Genomic DNA, 24,393 nt, shown 5'->3' on the forward strand with positions numbered 1-24,393 from the left:
TCAAGCCATTTTTTTGATAAATCATATAACCAAAAAGATGTATACCTGTCATGGTAAAACCTATAACAATTTTTCTGGCACTTATTTGAAGGTACGTTCATATAATTTGTTTCAGCACATTGTTTTAGGGAAAATGCTGTGACAGTATCTGATGTCACAATGCTATCGCATATACCCCTGTGTTCTCAAGACAAGAAACAACAGTTAACACACCTGAGATCACCAGAGACACCTGGCTGGGGGAGAGAGTTGTGAAGGGTGAGTGGCTGCCAGTGAACCACCTCGTGACAAGAAACAACAGTTAACACACCTGAGATCACCAGAGACACCTGGCTGGGGGAGAGAGTTGTGAAGGGTGAGTGGCTGCCAGTGAACCACCTCGTGACAAGAAACAACAGTTAACACACCTGAGATCACCAGAGACACCTGGCTGGGGGAGAGAGTTGTGAAGGGTGAGTGGCTGCCAGTGAACCACCTCGTGACAAGAAACAACAGTTAACACACCTGAGATCACCAGAGACACCTGGCTGGGGGAGAGAGTTGTGAAGGGTGAGTGGCTGCCAGTGAACCACCTCGTGACAAGAAACAACAGTTAACACACCTGAGATCACCAGAGACACCTGGCTGGGGGAGAGAGTTGTGAAGGGTGAGTGGCTGCCAGTGAACCACCTCGTGACAAGAAACAACAGTTAACACACCTGAGATCACCAGAGACACCTGGCTGGGGGAGAGAGTTGTGAAGGGTGAGTGGCTGCCAGTGAACCACCTCGTGACAAGAAACAACAGTTAACACACCTGAGATCACCAGAGACACCTGGCTGGGGGAGAGAGTTGTGAAGGGTGAGTGGCTGCCAGTGAACCACCTCGTGACAGGAAACAACAGTTAACACACCTGAGATCACCAGAGACACCTGGTTGGGGGAGAGAGTTGTGAAGGGTGAGTGGCTGCCAGTGAACCACCTCGTGACAAAAAACAACAGTTAACACACCTGAGATCACCAGAGACACCTGGCTGGGGGAGAGAGTTGTGAAGGGTGAGTGGCTGCCAGTGAACCACCTCGTGACAAGAAACAACAGTTAACACACCTGAGATCACCAGAGACACCTGGCTGGGGGAGAGAGTTATGAAGGGTGAGTGGCTGCCAGTGAACCACCTCGTGACCAAAGGAGCTGGGACTGTAGCCAACACCGTGGAACAGCTTGTCTGGCTGGAGCTGGGAGTCGTCAAACAGGATCACCTGGGACTTGAGTCTACTGGGATGGCTGCTACACCTGTTGGGAGACACGATCTGATAGTATATATTCATGGCGTAACAAATCACGACTGGCAAAGCAAAAGCTAAAGTGGTTCATTTTAGTTTGCAGCTTAAGAATCTTTCACTCAAATAAACTAAAAGCTGAGGAATATTTCCATGACGTGATAGCTCAGGACAAGCAAATCAAAAGGAAAAACGTGTTGGTTGGCAGTTCAAGAAACCTTGCTTAAAATGTTAGGTTGTAATTGGTTTCATTTCCTAATAAAAAATAGAGTATACACTGAATTGGCAAAGCGTTCAATTCTATAACATGCACACACAGTTTTTACCTGTGAGAAGCATCCACTCTGCCATCAGGAAAGGTGCAGTCAAAGGTGGGAATAGAACAGCGCGCAGTTGTCTCCAGTCCCTGGGAGTTACGGGCCTTGACCAGAAAGTGGAGAGGGATCCCACACGGTAGCTCAGCGGGTGAGAGGAGAGAGTTGCCTCTCATGGTGGTCCACCCCTGGACGTTGGTTCCACCCGGGTAGTCACCAACGGCGTAAGACAGGCTGAGGTCACTGTCTTCGTCTTCTACCGCAAACTGCCCGTTCAAATTAAAACAAGAAATAGGTTTGATTAAAAATCAACAAGGCCGACAAAGGTAGTGGCGTACGTATCTGCACAGCAATATCTGCATGGCTGCAGTTAGTGCATGAATTACAATAATGATGCTGACAATGATAATGTCTAGAAATAGATCCGAAGGCGTTGTGGTAAGTAATAAAACTACGTATTGTTAAGGCGCTCCTACAACATAACTGTTCAGCAGAAAACTGAGATGATCCTAACAGTGTGTGAAGTTCCAAAGCTCTTGCCTCTACCATATTTCTAAAAAAAAAAATGCATACAGACGAACAGTTGGGATGTCATTGTCTCACTGCTTACGAAGGGGGTCAAACTTCAGGGAATATAAATTTGATTGGGCCTTTGAACAAATCGTAAAAATAACATGCGTTTTTTTCTCTGTTGCAATCAATAGCCAATCAAACATACACATACACATACACACACACGTACACACACACACACACACACACACACACATACACATACACAAATACACACACACACACGCACACACACACACACACAGACACACACACACACACACACACACACACACACACACACGCACACACACACAGAGTTTCTTTTCTTGCCAACGGAAAGCAAAGCCTTATGTACCTCAAACCTGAAAGCGGCATTTCTGGGATGTCACACACACACACACACACACACACACACACACACACAAACACAAACACACACAAACACACACACACCCACACACACACACAAAACATACACAACACACAAACCAACACATAAACACACACACACAAACACACAACCTTATGTACCTCAAGCCTGAAAGCGGCATCTCTGGGGTGTCTTCCTTTGACCTGGAGGACTGAACAATTGAAACCAGGTCCCGGTGTTTGGGTAGGAGAACTGCTAGAACTGAAAGAGAAAACACAGAAATAAACATCGGCAGACAGACGGATAGAAAGAAACACAGGCACAATTACGCATGCAGACCTGAAGCGTTTGACATATCACATCCTGATTTTTATTACAGGTTTTATTTACAGTCTAAGGGGAGAAATGGGAACATATTGCAAACAATTATAATAATAATGAGGATACTTACATGGCGTAAATCCTAATACAAATTCTAAGTGCCTCACAAAAACATACATAAATAAATGATTACTTAGTTTAAGAAACATTTACAGAATATAACACACAATTACATTATCTGAATACAAAAATATGTGAGATGAGAAAACGATCTTGTATGCATTTTGTAGTTGATTCTGTATGATGTTCTTTCTAAGTGTGACAGGGGAGGCTACCGCTCCTTTCTCAGCAGACTCTGCACCCGAGTTGTTGGCCTTTAAGTCAACACCGGTTGATTGTGGAATTCTGTTTGTGATGGGGTCTGGTGGTTTCCGATTGTCTGTATGTTCATGGAAACCTTCGGGTTTGCATAACAGTTTTTATAGGGCTAAGAAATTAGCCCTAACATTTTCAATCCTGTTTGATTGCACTTCGCCTCCCGAGGTGATCGTAGTGTTTCGGCACTCGGTTACATCTGGCGCTGCGAGCAGGGTTGGGACTCGGCATGATATGTTCAGGTGATGGCATAATATGACCACTGAACATTTTCGTGCTGTTCCCATTCTGCGAACTTGGGATGGACAGTGGTCCCCCGGTTCGGAACTTCGGGACGGAGTTCATTCAAACGGGGGCGATTGTGACAGGGGAGGCTACCGCTCCTTTCTCAGCAGACTCTGCACCCGAGTTGTTGGCCTTTAAGTCAACACCGGTTGATTGTGGAATTCTGTTTGTGATGGGGTCTGGTGGTTTCCGATTGTCTGTATGTTCATGGAAACCTTCGGGTTTGCATAACAGTTTTTATAGGGCTAAGAAATTGGCCCTAACATTTTCAATCCTGTTTGATTGTACTTCGCCTCCCGAGGTGATCGTAGTGTTTCGGCACTCGGTTACATAAGGACAGTGTGAATGATATCATGCATAACACTTACCACGCCTTGCCGCAGTATGGACAGCGCGGGTGACCTTGGTCATCCGATGAATGATGTTCTTTCTAAGGACAGTGTGAATGATATCAAGCATAACACTTACCACGCCTTGCCGCAGTACGGAAAGCGAGGGGGACCTTGGTCATCCTTCCGGTGCTGTTTCTCCCAGATGGTTCCTCTCAAAGCAGAAGCGGTGTAGTGCCACAGGTTCTTATGGATGTTTATGACGAACAGGATCTTTACCCAGCCTCTCAGTATTAGCTCTATAGGGATCAGCTCCACCTCCAGAGTTTTCCTGATGGCATTGGCAATTAATGAAGGACATGTTAAAAATCTCGAGAACAAGGTAATACTGTGTAGCTACCTTGCCTGTGTGTGATTTTATCGGCCATCCCGGCTGAGACAGTGTTGTGACGGCAGTTATGATGGGTTACACGACAGACAGATCTGGTGGATTTATTTTTAACATTGAGGAAATCAGTGGAAGATATACTTTATGTGAACTTCATCTATTCAACATTAATAATGCTCATATCTCCTCCTTTACAACACGTAGGAATCTATTATTTCTATACACCTTCTTTCTTCTTCAGCGTTCCTGAAATTCTGGTGACGTGTTAGCTCGTTTGCTCATTTGTGTCCCCCACACTAGAGCATAGTCAGCTTCACTCCGCTTTCGTTGGTAGGCATGCAGTGTATTTTCGTGTTTCCATAACCCACCGAACTCCGACATGGATTACAGGATCTTTTCCGTGCGCACTTGGTCTTGTGCTTGCGTGTACACACGAAGGGGGTTAAGTCACTAGCAGGTCTGCACATAAGTTGACCTGGGAGATCGGAAAAATCTCCACTCTTAACCCACCATGCGGCAGCGACCGGGATTCGAACTCACGACCTCCCGATTAGGAGGCCGACGTCTTACCACTGCGCCACTTCGCCCGTCTACTATACACTGTATGTACGCCAACTCCAAGCTACACACCCCATTTCAGCTCAACAAGTACCAGAGATACAAGTCCAAAGAGACAGACAGACAAACAGACAGTGAAACCTATATACCCCGTGAATACGATATGCGGGGTATAAATACACTTACGTCGTGACCACAGGTTGCTTGCTGTAGTTGCACTTGAGGGTAAGAGGAAAAGCGGTCTTCATGACCCAGCCCGTCAGGTCAATGCCGCCAGAAGCCACACCGATAGATACAGACATACTGGCTCGGAACTTGCCGGATGCCCACGGCTTTATCTCCGTCTGATTTGAGGACAAAAGTTTCTCTGTTAATGGCTTCACTCTGTTAATGGCTTTACTCTGTTAATCTCTTTACTCTGTTAGTGGCTTCACTCTGTTATTGGCTTCACTCTGTTAATGGCTTCACTCTGTTAATGGCTTCACTCTGTTAATGGCTTCACTCTGTTAATGGCTTAACTCGGTTAATGGCTTAACTCTGTTAATGTCTTCACTCTGTCAATGGCTTCACTCTGTTAATGGCTTAACTCTGTTAATGGCTTAACTCTGTTAATGGCTTAACTCTGTTAATGGCTTAACTCTGTTAATGTCTTCACTCTGTTAATGTCTTCACTCTGTTAATGTCTTCAATCTGTCAATGGCTTCACTCTGTCAATGGCTTAACTCTGTTAATGGATTCACTCTGTTAATGGCTTCACTCTGTTAATGGCTTCCCTTTGTTAACGGCTTCACTCTGTTAATAGCTTCACTTAATGAAGGCAGGGTACCCACAGCTTTTCAGAATCCCAAAACGTTTCAAACAAAATGCCTGTTCTCCCAAAACAAATTCAAACGATCAAAGCCTCTTTTCAAAGCTTTGCCCTGCAATGTGCATGTTCGTATAATTGCAATGTATGCAGAAAGAATAGTTTAAGTAGAGAAATAATGACTGTCGGCACTAATAGAGAACGACAGCCGACGAATGTTTTAATGAAACATGCGCAGTCGGGTAGTACACCTGTGGGCACGGTTTACTTTGCCAAAGCAAAAGATGAACATGAACTTACATTGAGGGCAGAGTCAAGAGCCAACACTTTGACATCAAACGATATCCCAAAGGCGCCTCCAGCGTCAAAATCTGTGAAGTAAAACACGACTGTTCACACCTGCCCAATTCGACGGCAGCAACAAGGACATATGATTCACCAGATTTACAAAACAAAGCTTGGTTATTTGAACGTTTAATCACAGAAAACAACAAGTCGCGTAAGGCGAAATTACTACATTTAGTCAAGCTGTGGAACTCACAGAATGAAACTGAACGTAGTCCGCCGCTAGTGCAAAAGGCAGTGAAAGTGACGAGCCTGTTTGGCGCGGTAGCGGTTGCGCTGTGCTTCATAGCACGCTTTACTGTACCTCTCTTCGTTTTAACTTTCTGAGCGTGTTTTTAATCCAAAAATATCATATCTATATGTTTTTGGAATCAGGAACCGACAAGGAATAAGATGAAATAGTTTTTAAAACGATTTTGGAAACTTAATTTTGATCATAATTTTTATATTTTTAATTTTCAGAGCTTGTTTGTAATCCGAATATAACATATGTATATGTTTTTGGAATCAGAAGAATAAGATGAAATTGGTTTTGGATCGTTTGATAAAAAATAATTTTAATTACAAGTTTCCGATTTTTAATGACCAAACTCACTCATTAGTTTTTAAGCCACCAAGCTGAAATGCAATACCAAACCCCGGCCTTTGTCGAAAATTGCTTGGCCAAAATTTCAATCAATTTAATTGAAAAATGAGGGTGTGACAGTGCCGCCTCAACTTTTACAAAAAGCCGGATATGACGTCATCAAAGGTATTTATCGAAAAAACGAAAAAAATGTCCGGGGATATCATACCCAGGAACTCTCATGTCAAATTTCATAAAGATCGGCCCTATAGTTTAGTCTGAATCGCTCTACACACACACACACACAGACAGACAGACAGACACACACACACACACACACACACACACACACACACACACACATACACCACAACCCTCGTCTCGATTCCCCCCTCTATGTTAAAACATTTAGTCAAAACTTGACTAAATGTAAACCCAATTCATCAGAACGTTGGCCTAGTTGTCTCTAAAGTGAAACAATGAAAACATATAAAGAACATGAACTTATATCTTAGTTAGATGCAGTTTCTTCTTTCTTAAGATGACAAGAGTCCATCTAAATTGTTGTGTTTAATGAATAATAATAATCATGAATCGCCCTTTCTCACCAGAGCTCACGGCGATGTGCAATAGCAAATAAACATCAGCACATCAGTTTAGTCAGTTTAAATTGAAGTTAATCTACCTTTTAAGATTTAGGGGATTAATTAATTTTTCATTTTACAGCCAGACAGACAGATAAACAGAAAAACAGACAGACAGACAGACAGACAAACAGACAGACAGACATAACAGTACCATCTACCTATGTGGAAAAGGACGGGGCCCAAAGGGTAGACCATCTTAAACAAGAAGAAGGGCATGTAGTTTTCGCCGTTCTCCCCCTTGATAGGGAAGTTTCCATCGTCCTTGAAGTCGTTGGGTGTGACGAACTCCGCGGTCATGCTTAGCCCTGTCTGGTCCTTGCTGATTTGCAACTGGAATCATTTTGTATCCAAAGATGTCAGAATCTTAAACATTAAATCTTACTTCCCTTTGGTTATTTGATATCCAAAGATGTCAGTTTGCATTTGTTATCGGACACTGTCACGCTTATTGACATCGCCGCTATCGAATCCTGCCTGGCGTTTATGTGTGGTAATAGCATCCTCAAACTGTGACACACAGACTTACATACATAGATGTACACACACACACACACCAACAAACAGACATGAAAGTCGATGAACATTGATCCGCTCTTCGTCTTTTCAATTCACACACACACACACACACACACACACACACACACACACACACACACACACACACACACACACACACACACACACACACACACACACACACGCACGCACATACACACATAAAGAGAATAGGCCAGGCAGTCAGGTAGACATGCTACTTCATAATCGCAGAGGCAGACAGCTGGACAGGAACGCAGCCAAACAATGAAACAGAAGACACATACAAAATGAGGTGATGGGTGAAATAACAGACAAACCATGCAACAACCATCCATCCAACCTTGATTCAAAAGGCCAAACGTAAGCCTGTTAACCTGAAATGCTGTAAGTTGGAATAAGTTGTTATCAAACATCCTATTACATCAATGAAAGCATCACCGGGCCTAATCCTCTTCGTTGTATATGCTGTACATTACAGGACATCACATAGACAAGAGGACAAATTCATAAAACAGAACACACTTGGACAATTACAACACACAGGGGGTGGGGGTGGTCGTGGCTTGGTGGTCACAGTATCAAAAATATGTAAAGGAAAAAGAACCTAAGGCTTACATCAAAACATGCTTATATATACAAGCGCCAATCCTTGTAAATCGGTTTTGGCTTTGTGCAACCAAAACTGACGGACACCATAATGAACATTTGTGAAATTTAGTATTGTTTTGGTCACGTAAAATAAGCATTTGCTTGAGTGCGTGTCCTAGTTGTATATTTTCAATTAGTTCATGTGATGAATTTAGAATACAATTTAGTTTAAGTTGAGGACTGGGTGGCCGAGTGGTAACGCACTTGCGCTCGGAAGCGAGAGGTTGCGAGTTCGACCCTGGGTCAGGGCGTTAGCAATTTTCTCCCCCCTTTCCTAACCTAGGTGGTGGGTTCAAGTGCTAGTCTTTCGGATGAGACGAAAAACCGAGGTCCCTTCGTGTACACTACATTGGGGTGTGCACGTTAAAGATCCCACGATTGACAAAAGGGTCTTTCCTGGCAAAATTGTATAGGCATAGATAAAAATGTCCACCAAAATACCCGTGTGACTTGGAATAATAGGCCGTGAAAAGTAGGATATGCGCCGAAATGGCTGCGATCTGCTGGCCGATGTGAATGCGTGAAGTATTGTGTAAAAATAAATTCCATCTCACACGGCATAAATAAATCCCTGCGCCTTGAATATGTGCGCGATATAAATTGTATAAAAAAAAATTTAAAAATTAAAAAAATAAATCCCTGCGCTTAGAACTGTACCCACGGAATACGCGCGATATAAGTCTCATATTGATTGATCATATTGATAAACCAACTTACGGCCGATCTGATCTGGTCCTGTACCCCTGTCACCTGTTCCGCCAGGTCCTGCATGGGCAGGCTGAAGTCCGAGAACATCTTGGTTACGTCATCCAGCGGCAGCGATTCGATGCGCCCCAGAAAAGGTCCCAGCATTTCTGAAAATCAGTTCTCATTTTAGGAGTGTTGTATTGCAAGCACGGGTTGTAGTGTCGTACCAGATTTGCACGAGTTGCTTGTTCTAAATATTGAACTGCGAGCGATCTTTTCAATATTTGAAAAAGCAACGAGTGTAAATATGGTACGACACAGCACGCCATGTATTATTCTGTTAATCGTACATATTGTACTTACGTGTATTTGACTTAAAACGTCCCGCAGTCGAGGCGTACACACAGAAGACGCTTCTTTTGGAACCTCGATCTCTTCCAAAGTCTGGTGCAACATTTCACGTCAAAGCAAAGAAATGTCATTTTAGAAAGTATAGCGTGACATGTTAATTCGTTGTTTGTTGTCGGTTGTAAGGTCAAAGCCAAGCTGTGACTTTCAAACGGAATTAGGTCAACACAACTTAATATATGTTTTAAGTTGTCCCTAATAATTACTATCGCAAGACTGGTGGACCTTCTCTGACAAAGAAACAAAGCATGTTGAAAGGTAACACACACTCGTGCCTTTTTCCTCTCACCAACGATATTTTCGACACAGAGCTTGCATAAAATGTTAAGAATATTCCTTTGTTATTTACAGTGCATACTTAATGCATTAGCAGGTAAAGCCTGTTGAAAGTTCTTACGTCAAATGTACACATCCTGCTCTTCGGCTTTCAGCGATCTTGTGTTTCTACTTAGATTCAGTGCAAAACATTCTACCGGACATACATAAATGTAAAATGTCATCGGTGAAATGTCATATTTTTTGTACTTTATCGGGCAGTCTGTAACGCATTCCTCGGGCCACGAGAGAAAAACAAGAATGAACAGAATTTACCTCCTATCGATCTTTTTCTTCGGGAATTTCCGTCAAACCTGAGGTCGCGGAGCACGTTGATGTCGGGCAGGCAATGCCCAAGGGCACACGCACGAAGACTGAGAGACAAACGGAGGTCCTTTCCTTGCCACTTTGCAGTCACCTTGAATTTTAATTCTGTCTCAACTCCAAATATCTTCAGCGGTATGGTGAACGTGTTTTCGTCTGAAATAGAGAAAATAAGGATTAAGTGTTTACTGTCGCGAGAGAAGGAAGTGGCTGAAACTACTCCCGCCCCTTACACAGACGCACTCATAGCGACACAAAAACAGATAGACAAATTAAAATCATCAGAACTCATTGAGTAAACAAGTACGTGCTCGAAGGCCCCCCAAGTAATATCCAATTACCTGCCTCCACCCCCAACCCCCCCCCCCCCCGCCCCCCTTGTCCAGCTTTGCCAAGAATGTTACTTGGAGTATTAAGCGAAAACTAACTTTGAAGTTCGTTTAATTCCATAAACTGTATGTTCGTGTTCAAGGGACATAACCAAATGGCAGACTGTTGACGGGTAAAGTGAATTTAGGAGAAGATCACTCTTGGTGGTGAAGAGGTGTGGAACATCAGTTCTGGTGCTAACACAAAACACTCACCATTGCCCGTCACTCCCTGCACTTCTCCATTCACCTTCAGGTTGACCTTTCTCTGATCTGGAATGACCTTGAGGCTGACGCTGACCTTGGCTCTAACACTGAGGTGGTTGATTCTGACATCACAGTCAATACCCAGACAGTCTTCGTGAGGTATACACGCCGACTTGGTTAACTTGGCAATAGCATCGCCAAAAGAGGGACACACTGAAACACAACAGACGGTATTAATTGCGTGTCCTGATCTGCAGTTACTGAATTTTGAATTTATACCACTGTAAGACATTGTTAATGATGACACTAAAGTTCTTTCACACATAATATACATTATACTCCTGTTTTGTTTAAGACTGTGCACGCTAAACATAACATTGCTAAATATACACTTTTTCTCAAACCAGACCGAGTATCAAAGAGGCACTTTATGACGTGACAAGTAACTTATATTTCAATATCAACGGCAATTAACATCATCGAGGCTCTAAAACCGAATGAATACGCATCTTCTGCCGACGATACAAGTCAAGCTATAATCAACACAATGCATTCATTTTCACACAAACAAGGCAGTACTCTCATTCCGTGTGAACTTGTGCTCAGTAATAACAGAGACTCAGTAGTCTAAACTCAATTCCATAATCTGGCTCTTGTACCTTCACAGAAAATCCGTCAATAAGTGTAAGACATTTATAGGCTATTGACAATAGCCATTCCGCGAAATCAGCTTTATGCAATACGAAAATCTTTGATCGCGCTGTATATAGGGTAGTCCATACACATGTTTGTAGTTTGATTTAGCTTCTGTTGTGTTGTTGTTTTTTCTCCAGATTTTTCTGTAATGTTTATAGGAGGAGACCTTCACATTTATGAGAATATTAACTTGGATGACCTTCATAAATATTTTTAGGGTCAGGAATTTAAACTGTTCGACGGTTACTTTGCGACCAGATTAACGGAATGCACATGGCGTTTTTACCTTCAACCAAGGAAAGGATTGATGATTTCAAAGTTAACTATGAAAAGTTCTCATATCAGCGTGCCTAAAACGTTTCGCAGGGTTTTTTGATTTCTTACAGTTCAATTTTTTGATAATACACAAAAGCTAAGCTAAACTAAACTAAAGTTAAACTCAGTTACCTACAAAATGAAAATCTTATACTAGTGAATTGCAACAAGAAAACATGTATCGCTTTACTTAAGACTTCCAGAGGATCGCCAAGGCATGTTGGACTTCAAGTATATGGTTGGGAGAAGGCAGTTATAGTTAACACTAGTCTGGTTCTGAACGTCCTGTTAACTTGAATTTGACAACAAGAAGTCTAGTTTATATGTTCCTCTTTTATGTTCCCCACATGATATCAAAGCAAAAACTCCATGTCAAAGTCCCAGATCCGGTCGCAAAATCAGCGTCGGCCATTTTGGATTCATGGCTCATGGTACATTGATCAATGTCACCCAAACTTATGTCCTTATAAATTTCAAAGTCTCTTCTATACTTCGCCTGTAAATTTAAATGAAAATCGAGAGAGAAAAAATAAATCGGAGAAAAATAAACAAAATAGGTAAGCCTACATTTTAATGGGCTGCCGTGTGCACACATTCTCCGCTGGGGGCGAAGGGCCTAAGGAATGTGCATACATGTATACAAGAAAGAAAAAAAATCCATTCATTGTGTTGCATACTCACACGTGCACGCACTGGCCCTTAAAGCAGTGATCATGCCAGAACGTCCACTGATAAACGGCGGTACACCAGAAATAAGCCCCAATGCTTGCTGGCCAACGAACTGCATGAGATGTCCGCGTTGCGATGTCCCCCTTGATGTTCTTCTGGTCAAGGACGACCTCAGCCTTTCCGTGGCGTGCCCCAGCAGGGACCGCAAATGGTCCCCACCCTCGTCAATAGCAGCGTCAAGATCCGAACCCGAGCAGCCCTCGCCAAAGCTCGGCAGCGATTCTTGTCCAAGTTTTTCGACACCTAGCTGACCAAGCCCAGAGATGATTCCGCCAAGTCCTTTCAGCACAGAAGATCCATTTCCTGAGCCGACGTGTCCCAGTCCTAAGCTAGAGCCAAGTTTTAACCCGTCACGGAGAGCGGACCCCAGTCCCGGCGGAAGAGCCGACATGATGCCGCGAGATGACAACAGTCGCCCCATGCCGCCCATCGCCAGAGATTTCAGCGCCCCGATAGGAGGGTTCTTGATGAGGTCCTTGGCTTTGTCTATGTATCCAGTGACTCTATCGAGTGTACGGCGTAAGGGAGTGCCGCCCAGCTTCCCGGCTGCGTTCACAGCACTGGTCAGCATGCCATTCAAGTTAATGTTCTTCGTGCGTATGTTGCGGAAAAAGTCCTTCGTTGTGTTTCTGTAAAAAAAAACAATACATATGTTGTATGGCATGAACATTCTTGTTCCTACTAAAGGCTGATACAGACCGAGCAGATTCCTTAAGGGAACTTGAATGTAGGGAAACTATAAACTTTCAAAATGCAAGCGGAACAGCTGTCCTTCCACGCCGAGATGATGTAAACCATTGTTACAGCATGTATCACCATGCAGACGACTTACAGTGCGTCTTTGAAAATGTTCTTCAGGTTTGATGGATCGGGGTCAACATTTTGGATCACATCCTTTGCAAGAATTTTCAATGGTCCCAGGTAAGCGTTGTCTGGGATCTCGTCCACCGCCTTGATCAGTAACTGTTTGCCGACATCCAGGGCGACTCTGCACAGTAGCACAACAACAAAAAGATTGATTTTAGAAGTTTGTAGCAATCTCAATCAATATCTTTTGAATAAAGGATACATTTTTTGTTGGAAATTGCAAACCATTTCAACTACTGTTATTTTCGTTTCGTATATTTCAGTACAAGAGTTGCATTTTTGACAAGTACTGATTTGGATTGAATTTTGCCGGGGGCAGTGGCGTGGTGGTAAGACGTCGGCCTGAGTTCGAATCCCGGTCGCTGCCACCTGGTGGGTTAAGAGTGGAGATTTTTCCCATCTCCCAGGTCAACTTATGTGCTCTCCCTGCGGGTTAGGGGGAAGAATTTACCCGATGCTCCCCAGCATGTCGTAAGAGGCGACTAACGGATTCTGTTTCTCCTTTTAACCTTGTTAAGTGTTTCTTGTATAGAATATAGTCAATGTTTGTAAAGATTTTAGTCAAGCAGTATGTAAGAAATGTTAAGTCCTTTGTACTGGAAACTTGCATTCTCCCAGTAAGGTCATATATTGTACTACGTTGCAAGCCCCTGGAGCAATTTTTTTATTAGTGCTTTTGTGAACAAGAAACAATTATCAAGTGGCTCTATCCCATCTCCCCCCTTTCCCCGTCGCGATATAACCTTGAACGGTTGAAAACGACGTTAAACACCAAATAAAGAAAGAAAGAACTTATGTGCAGACCTGTTAGTGACTTAAGCCCCTTCGTGTGTACACGCAAGCACAAGACCAAGTGCGCACGGAGAAGATCCTTTAATCCATGTCAGAGTTCAATACAAAGGCTTGTTAGTACGTATATTCTTCTTCTTCTTCTGCGTTCGTGGGCTGAAACTCCCACGTACACTCGTGTTTTTGCACGAGTGGAATTTTACGTGTATGACCGTTTTTACCCCGCCATTTAGGCAGCCATACGCCGCTTTCGGAGGAAGCATGCTGGGTATTTTCGTGTTTCTATAACCCACCGAACTCTGACATGGATTACAGGATCTTTTCCGTGCGCACTAGGTCTTGTGCTTGCGTGTACACACGAAGGGGGATAAGCCACTAGCAGGTCTGCACAGAAGTTGACCTGGGAGATCGGAAAAATCTCCACACTTAACCCACCAGGCGGCCGCGGCCGGGATTCGAACCCTCGACCTTCCGATTAAGAGGCCGACGTCTTACCACCACGCCACTGCGCCCGTCAGTACGTATATGAAGTGCTGTGTTTACTGAGGATTGCACAACCAATGCAGTGTCTAAAATTCAACATATCAAAGTTGAATTGACTGTTGACATAGAATCAAAAACATGTTGAAACAAAGAACCCGAAACACACCTCTCTAACGCCTCAAGGACTTGAGAAAATCCTTTTGTGAGATTGCTGAAGTCGATGGTGTCCCCGATGTGTTTGAAAGTGAATTCCTTGCATTCTTGGGTCCACTTGGGGATGGGCTGCATGTGGTCAAGGAAAGGCGAGGGGTCCACGTAGTAACACAGACCACTCTCCGAGTCCGGGGTGTTTCGCTTCATGGCCAGGTGGAAGTGGGGATCTTCACACCCGTTGTTCCCACGGGACTCGGCTATAATCTGTCACATATACGGACATAAATCTATATAACCATGGAACTTGACTAGGGTCTACCAGACTTGCGTCGTGTGTAGAGGTTATCAAGCCTTAGACGTATGTATGTGAAGTTTCAAAGCTCTAACCGAAAAATGCCTTCACAATTGACAGTTTTCTTTTCATTACTCGAAAATGACCCTGCTGTGACCCTGACCTTGAACGAGAGTCAATCCCGGCTGCGCCTGGTGGGTTAAGGTAGAGATATGACAAGCATTCAACAAACCTGTCCTGCATCCACGAAGGTTCCCCCAGCCTCTATGACAAGCATTCAACAAACCTGTCCTGCATCCACGAAGGTTCCCCCAGCCTCCATGACAAGCATTCAACAAACCTGTCCTGCATCCATCACATTTGCTGATTGAATGTTTGGACACAGTGTTACCTCACATTACCTCCGTCATGAATAGTTCAATTCTCTCTGGCACTTTCCCGTCTGTCATGAAACAAGCTCTTGTCAAACCCCTGATAAAGAAATCATCCCTCGACCGCAATGATTTAAAGAACTACAGACCAGTTTCGAACTTGTCGTTTCTTTCAAAGATCTTGGAAAGACTGGTCTTGCTGCAACTTAATGCCCACCTCTCATCAAACAATCTTCTCAGCAGCCTCCAATCGGCTTATAGACCTGCCCACAGCACTGAAACTGCTTTGTTGAAAATTGTAAACGACCTTCTGATGGCTCTCAATAACGGTAAAGTGTCTGTTCTCACGCTTCTCGATTTGTCCGCTGCGTTCGACACCATTGACCACTCAATTATGACAGCCCGCCTTGAGGCAACTTTTGGCATCACAGGTTCTGCACTGTCCTGGTTTGAGTCCTATCTCTCGGATAGGATTCAAACAGTCGTGGTAAACGGCATCAGTTCAGAATCCACAGTCCTTCAGTTCGGTGTTCCTCAGGGATCCGTGTTGGGTCCAGTTCTTTTTGTTTTGTACATGAACCCCCTCTTTAACCTCGTCAAACAGTATCCTATCGATCACCACGCCTTTGCAGACGACAACCAGTTGTACAAAGACAGTGAGATTGATCAAATTGATACCACTGTGAGTGAAATGGAAGACTGTGTTGTTGCTGTAAAGGCGTGGATGACGGCTAACAAACTACAGCTAAACGACTCGAAAACTGAATCCATGCTTGTCAGGTCCCAGTACAGATCTTTCCCTGAAAATTCTTTGCCTTCTAGCATTCATGTCGGTGATAGCGACGTCAACTTTGTCTCTTCTGTGACTAATCTTGGCGTTACCTTCGACCACTTCCTCAACCTTTCCCAGCACGTCCAAAACATCCGCACAATTGCGTACAGTAACGTAAGGAAAATCAGTTCTATCCGCCACTATCTTACCCCCCAAGCCGCTCAAACTCTAGCCTGTTCTCTAGTTCTATCCAGAATAGACTATTGCAACAGCCTGTTCTATGGCTGTGATCAAAAACTTGTCGAGTCACTCCAAAAGGTACAAAACTCTGCCGCCAAATTGATATATCGTTCTAAGAAGTTTGATCATGTCACACCACTTCTCCGTTCCCTTCATTGGCTTCCCGTGTCCGCTCGTATCAGATACAAGCTTGCTTGTATCTGTTTCTCTGCCAAATTTGAAGATGGCCCTAAATACCTCAAGGAACTGCTCGTCACATATGACAATCCCTCTGACTACAACCTCCGCTCACGCGCTGACAGTCGCAAACTGGAAACTCTCGAGCGAAGCTTGCCTTCTTTTGGAAATCGCTCGTTTGCTTCTGCGGCTGCCATTGTCTGGAATTCTCTCCCTTCCTCCGTTCGCCATTCTGCTTCTAAGGACTCTTTCCGCAGTTCCCTTAAAACGCACCTTTTTCGCGAATCCTTGTAAATTGTCCTTGCCATCTTTATAGACTGTTAGAGGTGAAGTTAGATTTGTTGTTTGAATGTGTCTTTATTGTATAGTTGCTTCAGCTTTGATTGAGCTATAGGGTTCTGTATGAAATTTGCATTTAGTCTTTCTTTTTCTTGCTGAGTGTATGTACAGTCCGGAGAGGAGACGGACATGGTGTGAGCTTGTCCAGGGGGGTATATGAACATCTCAGTGGCAGGGGGATGGAAGCACTTGTTAATGAGTGGGAGTATGTATGCGCGTGGTGTGCACGAGGATGTATGCACGTGAGTGATATTTGTAAATGTGTATTATTATAATATCATCTTTGTATTTATATTATTGAAATTGTTATATCTCGATGTACAGCGCTAAGAGCATAGTTAAATTTGTGAAGCGGCGCTATATAAGCTATCTTTATTATTTTATTATCCACGAAGGTTCCCCCAGCCTCTATGATAAGCATTCAACAAACCTGTCCTGCGTCCACGAATGTTCCCCCAGCCTCTATGATAAGCATTCAACAAACCTGTCCTGCGTCCACGAATGTTCCCCCAGCCTCTATGATAAGCATTCAACAAACCTGTCCTGCGTCCACGAATGTTCCCCCAGCCTCTATGACAAGCATTCAACAAACCTGTCCTGCGTCCACGAAGGTTCCCTCAGTCTCTATGACAACGAGGAGGTTGATGTTGGACATGATGATCTCATAGTCCGTGAAGCCGGACGTGGCGGGCTTGATCGAGATCGAAGTGCTGTTGAGCCGTGTAGCCAGTCCTGCCACCGGGCTGGGTATCTGGGCAAGAGATATACCAACATGCGTTTTCTTCAGAGCAAGACCAGTAAGACAAAACGTTGTTCAAAGCTTAATTTAAAAGCAAAACAAGAGTAGGAAGTTTTGTTCCATTGACAGAAACATGTTTCGTGTTCTCAAGTATTGTTACAAGAACAACTTGAGCTCGCACAAGGAAGTGTATTATACTGCCTTTCGTGTTCTGGGATAGAAGGGTGTCTGCCAAGGGAAATACATAAACAGAAAACGAAGGACGTTATTGTTTCCTTTGTTCGAGTCGCTCATTATTTGCACTTAAACACACACACACACACACACACACACACACACACACACACACACACACACACACACACACACACACAATGGAAACAACGGTCAAACCTTAGCTAAACACTTCCACAGACTTCACATGAAAGATCTGTGCTGTTATTAACTGCCATTTTCCTCAATTACATCATGTTCCAGTCTGATGATAATAAAGCATCGGCGTAGTGTTAGCCGTGCTTTTCACATACCTTCCACCCTGATACTGTTCACATACCTCCCACCCTGATACTGTTCACATACCTCCCACCCTGATACTGTTCACATACCTCCCACCCTGATACTGTTCACATACCTCCCACCCTGATCCTGTTCACATACCTTCCAGCCCTGATCCCATTTGAGATCCACCCCTGGGTGCTCGTAACGGCTGCAATCCGTGGGGTAGTACCCACACTTGCACCGGCCGTCACAGTCTCTGCGCTGCACTGGGAACTGGGGGTGAAACTTCTGACCAAACAAAGCGTTGATGCGAGATTTCACCATGTCTATGCTGCAAAACAAGCGTGTTTCCTGAATGTTACCACAGCAAAGTTCAGTCACTGCTTTGTATGCAGTGAGGTCTTTAGTTGAGAACATCGTTATTACTTAATAAGTACATTTAAATATTATGCTAATGTTGTAGTGTGTCGTTTTTCTGAATGTTACATGCACCACCTCTCCATTAACTTGATTTGCATTAGTTATCGTCACTACAATCCATTGCAGTTGTTTTTCACCCATGTTATTTCTTATCAAATTCTGCGTGTTCATTATCTCCATCGGCATCTCTGCTTGGCAATTGGTAGCTATAGGTCAACACAGGTCTTGTCTGTACAATGAACAATTTTATTCAAAAACAATGCAGCACCTTTTGGCTATCACCCGAACCTCAGCTTGTACGGGAAGGTCAATGCTAGGTTATACTCACGTCTCTCTGAATGCCTGGTAGCTGGTTTTCATTAACGGGAAGGTCAATGCTAGGTTATACTTACGTCTCTCTGAGTGCCTGGTAGCTGGTTTTCATTAACGGGAAGGTCAATGTTAGGTTATACTCACGTCTCTCCGAGTGCCTGGTAGCTGGTTTTCATTAACGGGAAGCTCAATGTTAGGTTATACTTACGTGCCTGGTAGCTGGTTTTCATTAACGGGAAGGTCAATGTTAGGTTATACTCACGTCTCTCCGAGTGCCTGGTAGCTGGTTTTCATTAACGGGAAGGTCAATGTTAGGTTATACTTACGTGCCTGGTAGCTGGTTTTCATTAACGGGAAGGTCAATGATAGGTAATACTCACGTCTCTCCGAGTGCCTGGTAGCTGGTTTTCATTAACGGGAAGGTCAATGATAGGTTATACTTACGTCTCTCTGAATGCCTTGTGACTAGTTTTCATTAACGGGAAGGTAACGGGATGGTCAATGCTAGGTTATACTCACGTCTCTCCGAGTGCCTGGTAGCTGGTTTTCATTAAAGGGAAGGTCAATGATAGGTTATACTCACGTCTCTCCGAGTGCCTGGTAGCTGGTTTTCATTAAAGGGAAGGTCAATGATAGGTTATACTTACGCTTCTTTGAATGCCTGGTAGCTGGTTTTCAAAATCTCCACGTACAAGGCTTGCTGATCAAAGCCTTTCTGCAGGTTTTTGGAGCTCTCTGTTGCGTTGATCAGGTGATCAGCCATGGCCTCCGCTCTGGTTTTAATGTCTTCCATCGCAATGTCCAATCCTGTTTCCTGTTACAACATAGCATACCTGTGAGCAACTTCAAGGTCAAGGGTTCATTTTCCTGTATGTTATCTGCCTTCAGATTTGGACAGCAATTTCTGACATTGAAATGTCCCCAACAGCCTGAAAAAAGATTCAGTCATTAAACGTCTGGTGATCAGGTATTTCTCGCTGTTAAAGGGACACTTCTTCCGGTGCAAACCGTTTTGCTCAACATCGCAGGTCTGGTCAGGGTTTTATATAGGATGAGACCATCCCTTCACTTGGTCATATACCAAACATAAACAGCCTGGGTACTCTCTGCGCACAGTTGGCATTTTTTCATGAATCAATTCCCATTAAAGCTAACCGCCACCACAGCAATCAGTAAGGGTGGTTATTGTTGGTACGAGACCAAGTGGAGGGATGGTCTTGTCCTTTGTAAAAGCCTCGCCAGATCTCGAACAGTGAACCAAATTGTTAACACTGGAAGAAGTGTGGCTTTATCATTGTAGTTATGATAATCCCATCAATACAATTTAATCAATCAACCGTTCAATAGCTGAATTTTGTGAAGGTATTACTGAAACAGCTGCGACAATCTCAGTGAACGTATGATCTGTTTAGCTTTGGTATAGTAGGTATATAGCGTCTTTGTCACCCCAGCAACCCATCAAAATAAAAAGTCTTCTGAGCTATAGGGCAAACTTTTGTGCAACAGTTCAAGGGCAAAAAAGCTGTTTAAGATAATTAATAATAACTTTTTATCATGATGATGTAAACAATCTCGCACTACCTTTTGAACAGCTAATGTAAATCAAGTTTCCTTTAGTACCTCTAAAATAACGAAAGTGCAGCCCAAATTCTTTCACAATGTTTTGTATTACACCACAAAAAGTGTTCCACGCTGTACACATGAACTTGCATAAAACAGCTAAGCCGAACCCTCACCACATATCCTCCAATATCTCCAAACAGATCCGCCTTTCTCTTCCGCCTGGCGTGATCAGCAGTCAGTCTCGTCACCAACTGTTTGGTTGTCTCGGCAATCTCCAGCAGCTCTTGTGCTGAATTCATGAAGCTGCTTCTGCTTCCTGTGAGACGGACGATTTGGGCACATTAGCCCATTTGTCACTTTGGTAGAGATAAAGGTAAAAAGGTAGATGCAGGTAGTCCCACAACCATTTTGGCCGTAGGGGAGCGATATGTTAGAGATCTCAACTACTCTCGGGCCAGCTTTATAAGGGTGGTGCCCTCTCAACACCCTCGCTGCCTTTGCCTTAATTCCCCTTAATAGAGTCAAGTTCAAGGTTTTTTTGGTCCATAACCCATGGGGGCATTTTGAACAATAAATACAATCAATACAATCATGATATATGCTAATATAATAAATAAAAAATAAAAAAAAATTTAAAAAGTTATGAAAAGCTGTTACAAATTCTATTAATAAAGTCCAAAATATTCTTTAGCAATTTCTTTTTCTTAGTAGCAAACAACTTTTTAAATTTAAGTGGTACCCATTTCCAGCTGGGCAGACGGGAGGGCGCTCTGACAAATCGGGTATTTGTATTTGCCATGGATGCGGATCGAACCCAAGACCTCTAGCGTGAGAGGCAAGCGCTCTAACCACTGTGCCACTCCGGCTCTCACTTTGATAGAAAACTGATTAAACCACGTCCATAAACCCCAGGTGATGATAATTAGTAAACCTTCAACCAAAGTGTAACGGCCAGAGAAGAGGACTTAATTAGTCTCTGCTTTGCGCAATTCTGTGTGACCTCAATGTGTCATGTTACATCATCGTTCATTTACTCCTTTGAATACATTGGGACCAGGGACTTTTCTAAGGCCTCGAAATCGTATTATTCTCGCGTAGTGTCAACCCTCACATCATTACTGGGTACACTAAAAGAATGCCAGGAGACAAAGAGAATCTCAAGAAAGTCAGTGTCACGACCAGGCCACTATAAATATTTTTTTCTCCAATCGTTGAAGTAGTTTGACTTGTGCATATCTGAGCACTTCAGACTCTTACAGAGCAATTTCTTGGATTTAAAACCAGCACTTTTATCTGTCTGCGAATAATGTTTTCTGTATATGCAAAGCATACAAGCAGTCATACCTGATAGAAATGATGTGGACTGTTTGATGATGTTGGATCCTTCCACGATCCTTTGCATTGCTAGATGGTACCTGAAAATATTTGGATTTGGACAAGACGGACAAATCATTGCAACAATAGACAAAAGAGTACTTTGTTCGAATTTTAAATTTCTTTTAGACGTAGGCAAGAATTAAGATTCATACTTAAAAGTTTTCACAGAACAAAAACATGTCACACTATAAACATTTCCCTGGTGCGGTAAACGAAACACACAGCCGAAAACAATGACATTCAAAATCAAGAACGTATCTAATTTAAATGCATTCATGAAGGTCACGTCCAACTGTGTACAGTAAATCATTTGTTAAATGAGACATTTGTAATACACAAGCTCACAGCCAAAGAGCAACTACAACTATTTCTTTCCATCAGCCTAGTTTCGTGGGAAAAAAACCCCACCTCAAGCGAAAATTCAAATGGAGCACGAGAACAATACGAATTTTCGCTGTTTAACCGCTAAATCTCCCCTGGGTGACAATGGCAGAGGACAAGTGTAAACGAAACATGTGCAATGGTCAGCAAAAGATCATGAACATCAAATGAGAAAGCTACGATACCATTATCAATCCGAACACGACCCAGATGTGACCTGGAATTATACAAAGATCAACCGCAATTTCATGGACATCAGACCTTGAAAGTTCTTGTATGTTAACTTTTAAAGGCCAGCCTTGAACAAAGTTTGAAAAAGCCTGGAACCTTTTGTTCCTATTCGTTGTCGGCTGGCTTGCAATATAGACGAACGCTGCTGAGTACTATATGGCACATTGCATAATCAGGTGAGTACCAAACAAACGCTACTTTTCTTCAGTAAAACTAACCAACAAACAAACAAACAAAAAAGTGAACTGACCAACAAGCGAATAGCCATAAACAAATTCTTAAGCAAATGCACGAGCCTCTTTGCTTTGGTTTTGTGCACTGTGCCACAAGAAACGATCGAGTAGCATTATACAGTTAGTGCACTTACCCCATCTTTGCCCTTTCGATGAAGGTAAAGGCTTGCTTCGGTTTTTCACTGACGCTGCCCAGTTGACCAAGAACCGTGTTCAGAGATTTCCGGACTTCTTTCTCGGCAAACGGCAACGCTACCACAGCTGCGTCTTTTATGTTCTGTAGATGAAACCACCCGAATTAGAACATAAAAGTTAAGCTTTGTAAATGCAATGCTTTAACGGGCCTTGAGCACCACCTTCGGAGATCATGTGTCCAACGGGGCAGTGCGAAAGGGAATTATTCAGCACACAACGCGCTTTGAAGAACGCCTGACAATAGCCAACACAGAAATTGCAATGGTATTGCCATGTCTCATGATCATCGGGGCCGTTTTCCAGGGAAAATTGGAAGGTACAAGAACGAGAAGTATACACACTGCACTGAGAAATGGGTGGGCAATAAAGAAGAATGAAGTAACGCTGACTTCGCCACAACACAAGTTCAGGCTGAGACCTGCCAGGAATGGAGAAAGTTGTCTAGACATGCGTCTGTTGTGGTGCCCTGACGTTCCAGTGGATTGCGTGATTCGTAACCGTGAAGTTGAACAATGTCTGAACGAGAGAGAGAGAGGGGAGAGAGAGAGAGAGAGAGAGAGAGAGAGAGAGAGAGAGAGAGAGAGAGCGTCAGAGAGAGACAGAGAGACAGAGAGAGCGACATAGAGAGATAGACAGACAGGCAGAGAGACAGAGACAGAGAGTGAGGCAGACAGACGGACAGAGAAAGAGACAGACAGATGGAGAGAGAGAGAGGTGGGGAAACAGAGAAAGAGGGAGATAGGAAGGTACCTAGGCGTAACTCACAGTAAAGAGATCAGTGGCCTCTGTGTTGACGTCCTCCATCAGACTCTGTGCACGTGACGCCAGCTGCTGGATCTTGGTCACCAGGGGCAGATTACTCACACTCTCCGCAACGTCACTCAGCTCAATGGTGGCCTGGAGCGCGGCGCCTGTTTTCTTGGGAAGTTCTTTCACGGCGTTGGTCACCGGTTCAAACCTGCCACAAAACTAATAGTAACATACCAAAGCAAAATCCCCAGCCCTTGAGGACAGAGACTTGGCCCAGGCCGACAACCCTCAAAAACAAGCCATACGGTCCAGGGTTCCTGCAGGGCAGAGCTGATACAATTCAAAGAGTTTTCAAGGACATTTCCAGGACCAAATAAATGCTTTTCAAGGACATGATTTTCCTCAAATTAATGCAAAGCACCAAGCTTACCTTCAGTTTTTCAAGTCTGCAAACTATTAGTCATTCCGTAGTTGTTTGCATTGCCAACTTCCGGGAAGGGAAGCAACTACGGGTGACTAGTAATAGTTAGTTCGTCTACTTTCGTTTTCACTCGATCTTTTATTCTCCCAAAATGTGTGTACTGTATTTGACGAAAAAAAAGGGGGTTGCATTTTTTTTTAAATAAGACAAGCTGCTGACGAAATGTATACGCAACAATTTGAAAAAATCAAGTACTTTTCAATGACTATTTAACAAATCTCTATTTTCAAGCACTTTTCAAGGCCTGGAAAAGTTTTCCAATTTTCAAGGAGTTTTCCAGGGTTCAAGGACTCTGTACGAACCCTGACGGTCCCGGGGAGGCTCTGCAAAAGACCACCAGCTTCATATCCAGAGCCGGACTCCAAGTGTAAAGGCGAACG

General features: G+C 43.5%; 1 protein-coding gene across 1 annotated transcript in view; it reads right to left on the reverse strand.

Annotated features, from left to right (window-relative positions):
• The window catches only part of LOC138977095 (uncharacterized), a 91,752-nt gene that overhangs the window by 50,827 nt on the left and 16,532 nt on the right, over positions 1–24,393 (reverse strand). Inside the window, exons 16-39 of the mRNA XM_070350004.1 lie at positions 23,548–23,740; positions 22,722–22,864; positions 21,710–21,780; positions 20,539–20,681; positions 19,450–19,616; positions 18,230–18,401; positions 17,426–17,584; positions 14,656–14,906; positions 13,183–13,338; positions 12,303–12,979; positions 10,620–10,823; positions 9,988–10,191; positions 9,019–9,155; positions 7,275–7,446; positions 5,860–5,930; positions 4,941–5,098; positions 3,948–4,139; positions 2,660–2,759; positions 1,586–1,839; positions 1,478–1,481; positions 1,087–1,289; positions 796–960; positions 505–669; positions 214–378 (exon numbers count right to left, since the gene is read on the reverse strand). Of these exons, the coding sequence (XP_070206105.1) occupies positions 214–378; positions 505–669; positions 796–960; positions 1,087–1,289; positions 1,478–1,481; positions 1,586–1,839; positions 2,660–2,759; positions 3,948–4,139; positions 4,941–5,098; positions 5,860–5,930; positions 7,275–7,446; positions 9,019–9,155; positions 9,988–10,191; positions 10,620–10,823; positions 12,303–12,979; positions 13,183–13,338; positions 14,656–14,906; positions 17,426–17,584; positions 18,230–18,401; positions 19,450–19,616; positions 20,539–20,681; positions 21,710–21,780; positions 22,722–22,864; positions 23,548–23,740 (4,326 nt within the window). The remainder of the gene's footprint in view (positions 1–213; positions 379–504; positions 670–795; positions 961–1,086; positions 1,290–1,477; positions 1,482–1,585; positions 1,840–2,659; positions 2,760–3,947; positions 4,140–4,940; positions 5,099–5,859; positions 5,931–7,274; positions 7,447–9,018; positions 9,156–9,987; positions 10,192–10,619; positions 10,824–12,302; positions 12,980–13,182; positions 13,339–14,655; positions 14,907–17,425; positions 17,585–18,229; positions 18,402–19,449; positions 19,617–20,538; positions 20,682–21,709; positions 21,781–22,721; positions 22,865–23,547; positions 23,741–24,393) is intronic.

The sequence above is a fragment of the Littorina saxatilis genome, linkage group LG9, assembly GCF_037325665.1.
Source record: "Littorina saxatilis isolate snail1 linkage group LG9, US_GU_Lsax_2.0, whole genome shotgun sequence".
NCBI classification, from domain to species: domain Eukaryota; kingdom Metazoa; phylum Mollusca; class Gastropoda; order Littorinimorpha; family Littorinidae; genus Littorina; species Littorina saxatilis.